Source organism: Rhinatrema bivittatum, chromosome 10 (assembly GCF_901001135.1).
Source record: "Rhinatrema bivittatum chromosome 10, aRhiBiv1.1, whole genome shotgun sequence".
Lineage (NCBI taxonomy): Eukaryota > Metazoa > Chordata > Amphibia > Gymnophiona > Rhinatrematidae > Rhinatrema > Rhinatrema bivittatum.
The window spans coordinates 94,147,084-94,162,138 of NC_042624.1; the positions used below are offsets into that span (position 1 = coordinate 94,147,084).

The 15,055-nt window shown below is 40.9% G+C and overlaps 1 protein-coding gene across 1 annotated transcript in view; it reads left to right on the forward strand.

The window, feature by feature from the left end:
• Positions 1-15,055, forward strand: part of SLC44A5 (solute carrier family 44 member 5) — a 114,933-nt gene that overhangs the window by 29,515 nt on the left and 70,363 nt on the right. Inside the window, 1 exon segment of the mRNA XM_029617875.1 lies at positions 12,295-12,368. Within this exon segment, the coding sequence (XP_029473735.1) occupies positions 12,295-12,368 (74 nt within the window).

Here is a 15,055-nt window from a genome sequence, read left to right on the forward strand (position 1 = left end):
GGCTGGGTCCATGCACTAGAATTGTTTTTTGTTTTTTTTCCCCCCGGAATCCTGCAGTCATGAGCTCTAAATCCAGCCACTTGGTGTTGTCCTTGAGCAATAACCACAACTCCCTCCTGGTCCCCGGGACATCCCCGGACAGCCTGGGGGCAGGAAAAGCCGACCTGGCCTCCGATATTCTGTGAGACCAGCAAGGTTATTCTCCCATTTCCATAGTGTTTTTGGCTTTTGTGTGGAAAATAAAATATTCTATCTGTGTTCTGCCCACTAGATGAGAGAGACCAGCAGATATCTTAAAGTTTCTGTCTGCCTGTATATATACCTAAATGATTATCCCCTTATTTCACTCATGATTAAGAAGAACATTGTGGCCTGAATTTTTAACACCCCCTGCCCCAAGCACAGACACAGACACACACACACCTTCATTTACCCATCATCCTTTCTTCTCAAAGCCCCTCACAAAAAAAGTTGTAATGGTTTTACCCTTGGGGATATCTCCCTGGAAAAGCCTTATGCAGCAGGTCTAATGACAATGATTAGTTCCAGGAGGGAACAGAGCATTTTATTGCAGACAACTTATGTTAATTACTTTCTTTGCTGTGATAAAGCAGACACAAAATAGAAATCGGGTGACTAGACGCCTAGGCAAGGTGTTAAATAGGGACATTCGAAGAAAAACAAGTACAAGAAAATGCTGAAACGCTCCATAAAGGGCATTTTCTTTCACCTTATTATCACATTACAAAGGCTGCGTTCATCACGCTTTATAAATAGAGGTAGTATTACATATGCGTGAGCGACTAAACTTTCTGACCCAGTTACTTGTGCTGCATATTCTGGTGTAGAAGACGTCTGCAAGTGTCCATCGTGCTCTCCTATCCCCCTTGGCCCTGGAAATACCAATGGCCCAGCTAAAAGAGGTGAACGAGGGGCACAGACGTTGCGGAGATTCCCCGTGTGCCTGTAAAGTGGAGATGGGCGTGTGACAGTGAGATACAAGGTGGCCAAAGAAAGGGGCGAGAACTTTTGTTCCTGCTGATCTTATCCCATCTCATCTAAGAAGCTGGATGGAGATCATGGCAGATTGTGGATGGCTCTGTTTTGTATAAGACTGTGGGTGGTGAAATGGTTCATTTGTGTCATTCGTGTATTTAAAGGGCAATTGCTAAACTCAATATAAAACAAAATATATTTTACAAATCCTCCCCATCTAGCTCAGTTGTTATTTTACTCAATCCTTTTCATACTGAAGAATTGGATATATTGGAAATCTTGCTCCTTTTCTCCTTTTCTGTTCCTTTTTTGATATCGCTGTCCAATCCCAGTGCATTCTGTGGCCGGGAACCATTATGTACTGGAAGCGCAATGCGCTGGTTGGAGCGGACAGCTGCACACCTTGAGCTCCCCTACCCATCTCTCACAGGACTCCTACTCCCCCCGTTTAGTTTAGCTTATTCTCTTAACAGACCTTTCTCTCGTACATCAAAGCAGAGATTCCATAACCATGTGAATTACCTTGCATGGCACCATGCATTGATCAAGACTAGAAGTAAAAGGTATTGAAGTTACGTGCCAGAGAAAAGCACGGATCGCCATATTTGAGTAGTGAAGGAATTTTTTTTATTCCTGCTGAACTGGTTATAGATGTGCAGAACATTTTCTCTTCCCCTGGATTTCCATGTAGAGAGAACTGTTTTTAGGTAACGGGAAGAAGGATGAGTTTGTAGGATCGCCTGGATTTCTTTTAAGCTAAACTGTATACTAGGCCTTACTGTTATTACTAGCTTATGAATGTTTGTTGCATGTTGCATTGCAGATATATTTGAGTGAAACTGAGCTAATCTAAATCTCTGTTGCCATATAAAATGGCAGAACCTGTGACACGTGCATTAGCTAAAGTAGGTTTATGAAAATCATGTTAAGAGGGAGGAGAATCTGACAGTTGTGCATTACAAGTTTTATTGGAGCTGCATTGACTTTTTCTATAGAAACTCTTGGTTAAGTCTTTTATGGGATATTTGATGGACAGGTCAGTGCAGGTACAAGAGACAATAAAAGTTGCACCAGTACCTTGATTATGAAGAGGAGCGGCCAAAGCAAAACAGATATTGGATCTGGGTGTCCGTCCCTAGCCATGTTTAATTTGTTTCCTGTCTTTCCGTACACAATAGCACCCCAAGGTCTTGCCAGATCTTCTTTTCCTCCTGACAGAGGTTTGTGGGCCTCCCTGGGTGAATAAATGGACTGACCTGCCAGTCTGTCACCCATCCTGTGGCTAACACCTTCTGTTCAGAGTTGCAGGAGGGAGTGCTTAGTAACATTAGACCAGAATAGCAGAAAGCCAAAAGTTAGATCTGTCTGAGCTCTGCTATCACAGTAGGAATTCCTGCTAGGAGCCAGGGTTAATCCTAAATAGCTCCTGTGATCTAATAATCCCTAAAGACAGAGAGGCAGTTCAGTATCTTTTCTGAAATATCTTTTTTTCTGTCAGAAGAGGCTGTAGTGCTGTACTTTCCTCACTTCTTGGAAAAGCCTCTCTGATAGGTGTTACCAGTTCCAGAGTGGAGGTTCCTTCCTTCCTTTACCAGAGTTGCTAACTCGTAAGCTATTTTTTTTTCTTACTGATGCATTGATTTTATAGGGGCGTGCTTCTTCGGAATTCTTACACTATGCTGCCGTACCTGCTAGCAGTAAGATGCAGCCTGTTTATCTGTCTGTAGATGGTATCTTAAACTGTCAACAGGTGGTTTCTTCTCAACAAATGCAGCTGGTAATTTTTACATATTTGAATATTTCCTCTTTCCAACCCCTTGCAAAGTAACCAGTAAAGGTAAAGGGCCAGAGGTATTGAGGATTATTTCTCATTTTGTGTCTTTGGGGAACTGTAAGATCCTGTACTTAGAGGGTGACTTTCAAACAAATATCCATAGGTAAAATGATGCTTTATCCACAGAAATGGCCTTCTATAAACTTGCCCGCCAGATATGCAGCTAAACTGAGGTGCGTAAGTCCTGTATGCATGCAAGTTTACTTGGGCTGAGCAAAGGAGTTCCTGTTGGAGGGCTTTGCTTTTTCAAAAATATGCATATAAGTTTCTCCAAAAATGTCTTTCTCTAGCCCCAAATGAAATCTCTTTCCTTAATTTAGTCAGAATGATGTCTGAATGCATTGAGGTTTTTTTTCATCGTGGACGCTGCAGAGTTGTCATTTGGAATGCTTTGTAATTGAGCTGGTACGTCAAACGTTATTTAACGGTTAGGATGTGAATGGCCCTGGTACCTATAGATAGCATCTGACAAGTCTCTTTCATGTCAGAAGTGATATGTGCTGCACTGGGAAATGAATCTGGACTTGGCCTTCCATGTCGCTCGCACATTTTATTGGATATTCCACCTTCTCGCTTTCATCTTGGAAACAGGTTCTAATATTTGATATTGATGGGCGTTTGGAAGACTTGAGTGCTGTGTGACATGGGCCGTTCAGTCTCTAGAAACAGACCCCTGAAAATGTGCTGTAATCCCTCCATGAAATTCCAGATGTGAGTTTACACCTTTTTAAGATGTAAAATGGAAACTCTTTCCTTTTTTGGGAGGGGGGAGGAAAAGCATGGAGAATTAAATGTGAAGTGAATCTAGAAGGCAGTGTTTGGCTCACATTTTGAAACAGTGCATCTTGTGGAAAGGAAAAAAAATCATGCTGACAAAAGTTATGGAAAATGCACTGGGGAGTTTTGGTCAATACTTAAATTAAGCACCTTTAGGAGGATATGTCTCTTGCTTTTTGCATTATTTTTCCCCTTTGGATTTTTTTTTCCTTCCTGAAATAGCAAAGAAGCTAGTTCTTGAGCTCAGAAGTTCCAAAATTTCATCAGAAAGCACTTGCAAACTGTGTATGCATTTTTTTCCCCTCCTGTTTTGCCTGCAACCTAAATCTGGCCCTGCATGTTTAACCTGGAAAAATAGATATGGAGGCTGTCGCAGCAGGTAAGGGCCCAGTTTATGTCTGGAGCAATGCCATTGACCCATGTTGATCTCTTGCTTTCTTCTCACTTCTTCTTAACTAGAGATATTCTGTGCTTCTCCCCTATTTTCTTGAATTCCATTATTGGGTTTTCTTACTTTCTCCTCTAGGAGGTCATTCCATGCTTCCATTGCCTTTTCTGTGAAGAAATATATTTTTTGATGTTGCTCCCGAGTCTACCTCTTGGATCCTCATATCATGACTACTGCTTATATCCTGAGGGACCCCTAGCCAGTCAGGTTTTCAGGATATCTGCAGTGAATGTGCATGAGTTAAATTTCATATAATGGAGGCAGGTTTGGGAGCTGCTATTCTAGAGCATTCTTTCCTCCTGAAAAAGGTTTCTTATGCCTTAATTGGAACCTTTGAGATATCTAAATATTACTAGCACATCCTTTCTTCCTTTATCTAGATTATACGTATTTAGTCCTCGTATAGCTTTTGGTGCAGCCCAGCACCATTTTGGTAGCTTTTCTCTGGACCATATCCATACTGTCTGTATCCTTTTGCAGGTTTGGCCTCCAGAACTGGATGCAGTTTTCTTGATGAGGTCTCATCAGTGATCTGTATATTGACACCTTTCCTCTACTGAATATGTGTCTCTCTTTGTACTCCAGCATCCCTTTGGTGCTAGCCCCACTGCCTTGTTGCTCTGTTTTGCTACCTTGAGATCATCAGACATGATCACCCCAAAATGCATCTCCCCTGGTTAGTGCATGTTAGTATCTCGGCCCCACTGGGGCTCTGTGCTTGTATTGCATTGAATCTTAACCGTTGAGCCCTCAAGCCACACTTCAAACTTTCTTCCATCACTTCTCGTTCTGTCTACTCCAGGAATATCCACTGTGTTACAGATCTTGGTGTCGTCAGCAAAAACGCAAACTTTTTCCACTAACCCTTTTGCAATATTGCTCACAAAAATACTGGGCAGTACTGGCCCCAGGATAGACCGCTGAGGCACTCCACTAATTACTCTTCCTTCCTCAGAATGAATTTCATTTACCACTGCTGTCTCTTGTCTATCATTCCTTCATTTTCTAATCCAGTCAACCATTCTTGGGTCCACCCCAAGCTGCTCGTGTATTTATGAGCCCCCTTTGGGGGAGAGCATCAAAAGCTTTGCTGAAATCCAAACATACCACATCCAACTCATGCGCCTCATCTAATTTTTTTCTGGTTACCCAATCAAAGAAATGAATCAGATTTGCCATTTTGACTGTTTTCTCTGCGTCTGTTTTATCTCAATATCGTATTCCTTCCTGTCCTCTTTCTGTAATTCCTTACACCTTGTTGAATGCTAATCTTTTTGTCTTTATTATTTCAATCATCTCCTTTGAAAACCAAATTTGTCTCCTTTTCCTCCTCCATCTATTTATTTGCCTAACATAAAAGATTTGTAACCTTTAATTTAGCTTCTTTTAGTTTTAGCCCATTGGTTTTCTATTATGCAAAAGATTTTCCACCCTGCACATAAATCATTTCCCTGCTCTCGACTCTACCCACCCCCACCCGAACACCTCTTTGCAGTGCGGGTAAAAGTACACGTGACATCAGGTTTCGCACTTATGTGCATTAGACAGGGCTGCGCATATAACACTTTGAAAACCAAGTCCTTGAAGTCTTGACCCCTGACCTTTTGTGTGACCATTCTCTGCTTTTGCCCTCACATTAAATCATATTGTCTGTCTGATGGTCGCCAGAGCTCAGGTGACCACGTACCTAGAGAGTGTAATTCCACAATCGCCGCCTCCCTCTTTCGTTGGCTCTGTTACCATTTGTCTGAGGAGAACTTCTTGAAGAGGGTCCAGGATCTCTCCACTTTTAACTGATTCTGCAGATGGGATGCTCTCCTTCACATCCTAGATTAAAGTCTCCCGCTAGTTGCCTATCGTTACCCTTGAAGCACATGTGTGAAGCAGAATTTTAGGCAGCTGTAGACTACTAGCACATCAGCTTCATGAAATCATCTCTGATGTGCTGAAGGTCTTCATCTATATGGCATGTGAAACATTTGTGATATTTTTCCTCGGTCTGTATTGTTACAGTTTTTATGAAAATCTCTCTAAAATCACTTCAGTTTATTTCCTTTCTGTTCTGACATATACTATTGACAGCAATTTTGTACAAAAATCAATGCTAACTCAAGCAACAATAGCTTTGTTTCTACTTCCTGTGAAGAGGTTGGCTCTGTTAATATTTGTATATGCGCTGTAGATATGAAGAATGTGGCCCACATTGACAGAGTACCAAAGTTAATTAGCAGAAGAAGCATGATTAGTGCAGCACTGGAAGGGTGGATCCATCAGGAAGTCAGCAAATGCTTTACGATTTAAAAGTTCAAGCAAGGACCATGCACTTTAGTCCTATGGGTGAAAAGCTTTGATGTGCTGGTGAAGGAATATTACAAAACAGCTCAAACAAAAAGTAGATCAGAAAAGCACCATTTGATTGCAATTTCTTAAAAAAAAAAAAAAAGAGTACTAGTGCAAAGGACAAATACAGTGTGAAACACCAACAATATATACAACATGCCAAAAATCTATGGACAAAGGAATGAAAACTGCGCATAAAAATACTATAAATCTTTGTAACCTTTTCTTAGCTTTTAGAGCAAATTTTAACCCTCTCCTCTAAAGAAAAGAAGAAATGCTGCTCCATATCACTCCTATTATTGCATCAAACAAGTGTATTGGATACTCCCATGGATGATGTGTGTTTTATGCTCAGAGGAGCATCTGTTGGGGCACAGTCACCTCCAGAGTATATACCAGGAACAAATCTTTGTCCCTGAAGAGGCAGCCTATGTATCTGAGGGATCAGGCTCCAGTCAGTGTCTGACAAATATAAACCGTCTTTATTGATCTACCTTTTTTTTTTTTTGTTCTTTGCAGTGGCACTTTGCCATTAAAGTTTTAGAAACTGTGTGCTTTTCTGATCCACTCTTTTCTTATTTGAACTTTCTGGCCGTGTGTGTTACAATGCAGAGCCGTTACATCAAGGTACTTTTAGTCTAATGCACAGTGAACCTGGAACGTTTATTGTTGCAGCAAGAAAATTTAACACCCCAGTGCCTTTGTTTGTCTAGAGCAACCAGTCCAATTGGTTTTCCTGCTTGCAGAGAGATTAACATAGCTCTCAGAAAAGCAGTATCTGTTAAAGCAAAGAATTACAGACTTGAATCATGGGTTTTTAGGGGACAGATGAGTGCCTTTTAGCACGGAATGTCTCCAAATGGGTTTGTCTTGCACATCTCATGACAGAAATGAACCGCAGTTGTAAGCCTGAGCGTATTCAGCACAATCGGAATCGCTCCGGTTTACTGCTAGCATTCTTCTGGAGCTGGTGAGGCTCAGGCAGTGCACTTGGAAGCCGTAGTTGATCTGGGTGCCGGTGCCAATCACAGCTGGGAGAATTTTGGTATGTTTGTGCCACATTTTCTTGGTCATTGCGTCACTCGGTACTTGGGGATTTTCTCTCCGAATAGATACTGTGCTATTTTTGTAGTCTTCTCCTTTAACACTGTGTGTGGTTTTCTGGCACCAAGCTTTTTATTGGAATATCCCTTATGATCACAACTTCTTCCTATATACATAGTGTGGGGATATAGGAAGAGCACATGAAACATTAGTCCTCATGTGCATTTACCTTTTTTATATTCTTAAAAATGTTCTCTTTATATTCACAAGGGAGATTTCACAAAGTTAAGCATTAGGTTTACAGCATTGCAGCTTTCTAGTGCGTTTCCTTTTAACCCCTCACCAAAGGCATCACCAATTATATGAAGTGTCATTTTGTAAAGCTGCAGAATTACAGATCATTTCTATTACCCAGTTACAATTTTGCACTCTAAGAGGTGTGAGGAACTGGATGATTGCCTGACATCCAAGTAAAACTTGGATTGCATTACGTTTGGAAAGGAAGATACCCGGTTCCTTTCTGACCTAACAGCAACTTAAAATATCCTTTTCTACTGAGAAGCTTTGAATTTTGATACTGTTAAAGCAGCAGTGCCTCCTCCTTACTGAATTCTGATCAGCTTCCAGTGAAAAATACAGCAGTGATCATCAGTCTCTTCAGCTATACCATGGATGCTTTGTTTCGTAAAAAACTCATTGAGGCTCATGCACTAAACTGTGCCATTTTTGCATGCAGTATTGCAAAGTTTGTGTGCTTTCTACACATGCAGATGAACCAGGTAGAGAAACAGCGCAGAAAAGTTTGCTAGGGGAAATTTCATGGGACAAAAAAAATAGGTAGATGGTGGTTTGTTTTATTTATTTTTGGCCAAATTTCATTTTGGAAGAAAATTTCACATATAGAATACATGCTAATAGTTAATGAGCTGCTTGCATGATTTTGCATCAAGCCGCTCATTGTTCACTGATTAACATAAAATGTTACCTATGGAAAACCGCACAAAATGTAACTGTGAAGGAGTAAAACTTCGCAAAAAGTTTTATACCACTTATATGAATGGAAATCTGTATATTTTTAGATGCGTATTTTATTGCTGTCTCCGGTCAGTGAAATCGCACGTTTACCACTTGACGGTAAAACATAGTGGCCTGGCACTTGAACACAAGTTTGCGCTGATGAAAGTCCTCCAAGCAATCATCTTTTCAAAAATTGATTATTGCAACTCACTTTTGCTCGGCCTCCCTTCTAATAACATCAAATCCTTACAGATGCTACAAAACGCCTCAGCAAGAATTCTCACCAAGACCAACAAAAGAGACCATATAACACCCATACTGCGGAACCTACACTGGCTCCCAATCAAATTCAGAATCGCTTACAAAGTAATAACAATCATTCACAAAGCCATTTACAACGTCATCCCACTTCGACCTCGCATACACTCCAGACCGGTGAGATCAGCGTACAGAGAGACTCTCCATGCCCCTCCCATTAAAACCTCATTAAGGAAGAGAGCTCTCTCCACGTCCGGCCCATCTCAATGGAACTCGCTCCCTCCAGATCTCCGTCTCGAACGATGCCCGATTACCTTTAAAAAGAGACTCAAGACCTGGTTGTTCAACCAAGCCTTCCCTTAATTCATATGAATAGATGAATCTATTATGCTGCTCGCAAGTAGTCTATCATCTCTAGCTAGCTGTTCATTGTGTAAACGATCTAAGAATTTCTCCTCCTTAGTATCTTGTCCCATTGTCATTTTCTTAGTCGCCTGACTATTCCCCTAAGTTAGTATCCGGCTCGCCGGTTAAAGTTCTGCTCTTTAGCTCTCTGTTAAACCCAGTTCCATGGATCCAAGTTAGTTCATCCTTGCTTAATGTAATGCGTTCTTATGCGATGGTTATAGTTATAATGTAAACCGAAGTGATTTGTAACTTGTTACATGAATATCAGTATATAAAAGTGCTAAATAAAATAAATAAAATAAAATAATGTGGCATTAACTGTGTTTCTAAATTCCTATCTGGAATTTTCTGTTTTGGATCCTTAGAGTAACTTCTCCAAATAAACCAATAGAAATATTGAATAAATACTAGCAAACTACCACTCAAAAATATAAAGTATTTTACCCAGGCTCATAGTTCTAAAATAGATAAAGGCCATCACACAAGGGAATGAGCACTGCTATTAAGAACATCCTACTTTATAATCATTGGTCTTCTAAAGTTTTATCCATGTTGTTTGAAATGCTCTGGGAAGCCATTTTTATCAAGTGCAACAAATATTTATTACTCCTCAACCATGCAATCCAATTTCATTAAAAAAAAAAAAAGACAAAATTCATGCTAAACTAAATCATGCATCTTGAAAAGATCGTAACACGTTGTTTGTACATAAGGATATGGTCCTGACCTAGCTTCACATTTCGAGTAAACCTCTGTGACTGGGCGCCTCCATAGCATGAGCCTTGGAATCAAATCATTTTTTAAATGAATTGTTACCGCACTATGATGGCACATGATTAATTTGTAATCTATACCACTCACATTTTCATTAGCGTGCCATCATAGTGCGGTAACAATTCATTTAAAAAATGATTTGATTCCAAGGCTCATTGAGGTTTAACAGAGAGATAAAGAGCAGAACTTTAACCGGCGAGCCGGATACTAACTTAGGGGAATAGTCAGGCGACTAAGAAAATGACAATGGGACAAGATACTAAGGAGGAGAAATTCTTAGATCGTTTACACAATGAACAGCTAGCTAGAGATGATAGACTACTTGCGAGCAGCGTAATAGATTCATCTATTCATATGAATTAAGGGAAGGCTTGGTTGAACAACCAGGTCTTGAGTCTCTTTTTAAAGGTAATCGGGCATCGTTCGAGACGGAGATCTGGAGGGAGCGAGTTCCATTGAGATGGGCCGGACGTGGAGAGAGCTCTCTTCCTTAATGAGGTTTTAATGGGAGGGGCATGGAGAGTCTCTCTGTACGCTGATCTCACCGGTCTGGAGTGTATGCGAGGTCGAAGTGGGATGATGTTGTAAATGGCTTTGTGAATGATTGTTATTACTTTGTAAGCGATTCTGAATTTGATTGGGATGGTTATTGTGATGGTTATCTAACTTAACGACGGTATAGAAAAGTTTTTAAATAAATAAAATCTATTCTACACAGTGGCAAAAACTCTCTTTCATGCTCTCCAAAGGATGTTGCATTGCACCAATCAGTTCAAGCCACAATAAAATTCTCTGGGGAAGATCACGTGCTGTATTACATCATTACTACTTATGTAAAAACAATTTGTTAGAATTTTTTCAGGATGAGTATTTTAGTTTAATATGAAAGTTCTTTTTTTTTTTTTTAATATTTGGATTGCAGTGTTAGGGAGTAATACACATTTCTTGCACTAAAAAAAATGGATTATAGTGCATTTCAACAACATGGATAATACTTTGTAAGACCAAAGATTGTAAAGCGGGATGTTTTTAATAGCTGTGTTTACTGCAAGCGTATTGTCCCTGGTGCATGATGATCTTTATCAATTTTAGAAATATAAGCCTGGGTTAAAATGCTTTTAAGGTGAATTTTAAAAGCCCGGCACGTGCCAAAATCGAGAGATGCATGCACAGGTCAGTCTTGTGTGTGCCCACCGAATTTTAAAAGCCGCCTAGATGCTTGCGATCTCCCACTGTGCGCACATCTCACTTGATTTCAAAAAGGGGCATGGGCGTTTCGGGGCGTAGATACTTGTAGGCCCCGGCATGTGCCCAGGTCCACTGGCACATAACTTTAGTTTTGCTATGGAGGAAGTGTAACAAAAAAATTAAATGAAGTTAGCCATTTTTTCCAGGTTTAAAGGATCTGAGGTACCTGGGGGACGTGCAGGCTGCCAAACCAAGGGGGTTTGGAGGACTTAGCTCTTACTGGACAAACTGGCAATGGCGTGGATGTGCGTCCGTTATAAAACACCCTGACTTATGTGGTGGAATTGGGATTCGCGTGCCTACTTAAAATTGAGCACACGTGCACGTGGCTAGGCTGTTTATAACGAGCATGCAAGTTATAAAATGGCTGCAGACCTGGGCGTGCACCACCGCACACGTGGCAAAGTGCGCTTGTGTGCCGGTTTGAAAGTTACCGTCTCTATTTTGAGTGGTAGTTTGTATTTTATCAGAATTTTAGAGGTTACAGGCTGCATGTCATGAAATGACCTGACATGAACAAAAAGAAAGCTAGCAGACTGCTTTCCACGCATTAGTTTCCAAATTATTCCAAAAATATGCAAAAGAAAAGATTATTTTATTTCCAATGTGTTTTTTATGGTCCTGCGGTTTTGCTGAGGCAGAGGGAGAAACAGAATCAAAAATGAAACATCTTGTGTTTCCTGTAATTTTTTTTTAAATTCATAAATGATTAACTTTGCACTACTGTGCTGTTTGCACACCCACTGGTGGAATTTGGCTTAGCTGTCAAATCATTGTGCGTAAATCTGCTTTTTTAAGGGTTGTCATGGAAACCGGTCTTAAACTGTTCATTTCTATTTCTGATGCCATTACCGCTTATCCTAAAAGTCAGGAGTTGATGGTTTTATCGGTCAAATTTTGTAATCTTTGGGTTGATTTCTGTGTCCTTGACAACTGAGACCGTTCATGCCAATGGAAGTCAAGGAAGAGTCTTTGTCTAGCTGGCAGTTTTCCCCCAAAGGAGTTATCCATACTATTCAGTCCCTCAACTTGCATAACTTGTTTTCAAAGTAGCTGAACAGTCATATGGGAGACTTGTTACATAAGTAAACTTTCAAGAAATATAGAGCTTTTCCCTTTTTTTTTAAAAAATGCTTCTTTCTCTCTACAGGCATTGTACAGATGTCTTGTGCTGTATAATCTTCATTGTGGTCATCCTTGGCTATATTGCACTAGGAATTGTGGGTAAGTGTCTATCTACTACGTGCTCCTAAAGGGCAAAGTGTAGCTAAATGAATGTTATCCTAATCAATGGAAATGTTTAACCAGTGTCTTAAATGTTAATTATAAGGCATTCCTTTTCTGGCAGTAATTTAAGTCAGGAATTGTAGAGCTGATGGAACTTGTAACAGTGCTTATATTGAAGGCCTGCGCTTTATCTAAGAGCCTGAGGTTTGAAATACATGTAAGAATCTGTCAGAAAGTGATGAGACGTCTTTGTGGATAAGAAATTATTTGAGTTCAGAGGACCAGCCGCTAGCATATAGGGCTTCCCAAACCTGTCCTGGAGACTTCACAGCCAGTCAGGTTGTCAGGATATCCACAATGAATATGCATGAGATAAATTTGCATAGACTGAGTCTCCATGATATGTAAATTTATCTCTGGTCCGCAGGACAGGTTTGGGAAGCCCTGCACTAGCAAACTACTTTTACACACTAAGAGATTCCAGTTGGAAAATCAAGAATTAAAAATTGCTCAGAAAGTAACATTAAAATCTAAGTTTGCAAGGGTGCCAAACACTGATTCTTCAAAGGCAGGACTAAATCTCTAGATGTATTAGCATACAGTGGCTCTGGTTTATGGTTAATTTCCATATTGCATTGTCCTGAAAAGCAAACTTGCTTATGATCCTCAAGGACTGGAGTATGACAGCCCATGCCTAAATCAGCCGCGGACAATTTGCAGCTTGACTAGATAGGTGGTGGGCATTTAATGATGCAAGTTAACTGTTAAGTGCTGACTAATGAGAGCTGTTTCTGTAACCAGGCACATGCCAAATTTTATTTTAAAGCATGAACCTGATTTAGAAAAAATACAACGAAATGGATCCAGAAATAAAACTGTGCTGCTATTGGGGATAGTAGCTGTCCCAAATATAGATTCTCTTAACCAAGTCGAACTATTTGTATAAGCAGTTTCTTTCTCCAGATGCTTTGCTTTCCTTAAAAGAACACAGCAGTTCTTTATCCATAATTGTAGTCATTAAACTAGAAAGCTGTGATCAGGTGCAGCACAAAAGTAGACTGTGTTGCCAACAAGTAAGGTATCAAAATCTCAAGGGTCCATGGCATTGCTACACAAGGGGCTGGATTTACTTGCGCGCATAGCCCCGGGACGCGCGTAAGTCCCGGGGCTTTGTAAAAAGGGGCGGGAGGGGGTGTGTCCGGGGGCATGTCCGGGGGTCAGGGGGCTTTTTGGGGTGGGTCCAGGGGCATGGTGCCGGCCCAGGGCATGGCCGAGGCCTCCGGACCAGCCCCCGGGTTGGGTGATGGCGCACCAGCAGCCCGCTGGTGCGCACAGATTTACACCTGCCTCGGGTAGGTGTAAATCTGCCAACAAAGATAGGGCCGGGGGGGGGTGGGTTAGGTAGGGAAAGGGAGGGGAAGGTGAGGGGAGGCGGAGGGAACAGGCAGCGCGTGCTGGGCTTGGCGCGCGCAGGTTCCACAAATGTGCACCCCCTTGTGCGTGCTGACCCCAGCGTACTTTTGTTCGCACGTGCGCTGTTTTTGAAAATGTACCCCAAGGTGTATCTTTTTTAGAACAATTTTGTTCACTTGATAAAGACAAGTAGAATTTGAATTCTGTACCTACAGGTGATTCAGGTGAGCTCATGCTTGCTTTTGTGCATGTATGAGGTGCGCTTCAGCTGATTTCTTGAGTCTTTGAGGTTTTGGTTGCCAATACAAGCAACTAATTCTTATTGAAGTCTATACCCAGAGAGTAACCCCAGGGCTCAAGGAGGCGCACTGAAGAAGTAAACACTAGCTTTTCGTACATAAGCAACTCGTGGTGGATCTGCTTTTCAGGCATGTCCTTGAAAACAGATTCATGCATTCATTGTCATGTGTCCCATTATCTGCTTCGTTGCATTTGTAAACTGCTTAGGTTGAAAGGCTGTAACCACAATTTGGCAGGCCTGGTCAGTGTGTGAAAGCATTTACACCTCCCTTCTGAAAAAATTCCCAAGCTTTGCAAATGGCCAGATTATTTTCACAGGCTGCAGATTTGATCTTTACCTTGGATCATGGAAACATAGAAATAGAGAATTTGATGGCAGATAAGAACCATCAGGCCAGTATAGCCTGCCCAGCTTCATAACCTCCGGCTAATCTCCGGCTTTCCCTTGGCTATTTAGGGATCCCTCTTTGCTTACTCCGGGCTTTCTTGAACTCCATTGCTGGTTTTATCTCCAGCTCCTCCAGCGGGAGGCTTCCCTTTGGGTCTGTCCTGCAGAGATTTACTCCTCTTCTGTGCATGATTATTTTTTGCTCTTTAAATTTTACCGAATGGAAACCTCCAAGTGTGTTGGGTTTTTTTTTTAGCAGAGGTGACAGCATATCTTTTTATATTCATGCCAAAAAAGATTGATTTCACCTGTAAATCTGTTGACTCAGTCAAGAGATTAACTGTTCTTTTTTAGGTAAAGTATATATCATTGCTATTTTAAGATGAGGGATTTTATTTTTTGTGAATATTACTTATTAGTTAGAAACCCAATATTCAATGATCTAGTAGTAATATATTTGATCATAATTTGTGACTGATGAGTAGGATCTACAGTAATGGTTTATAAACTTTACAGTCAGTTAACATTGTATCTCATTAACATAGTCACCACAGTGTTGCAGAATGATAGCTCCCCCCTTGTC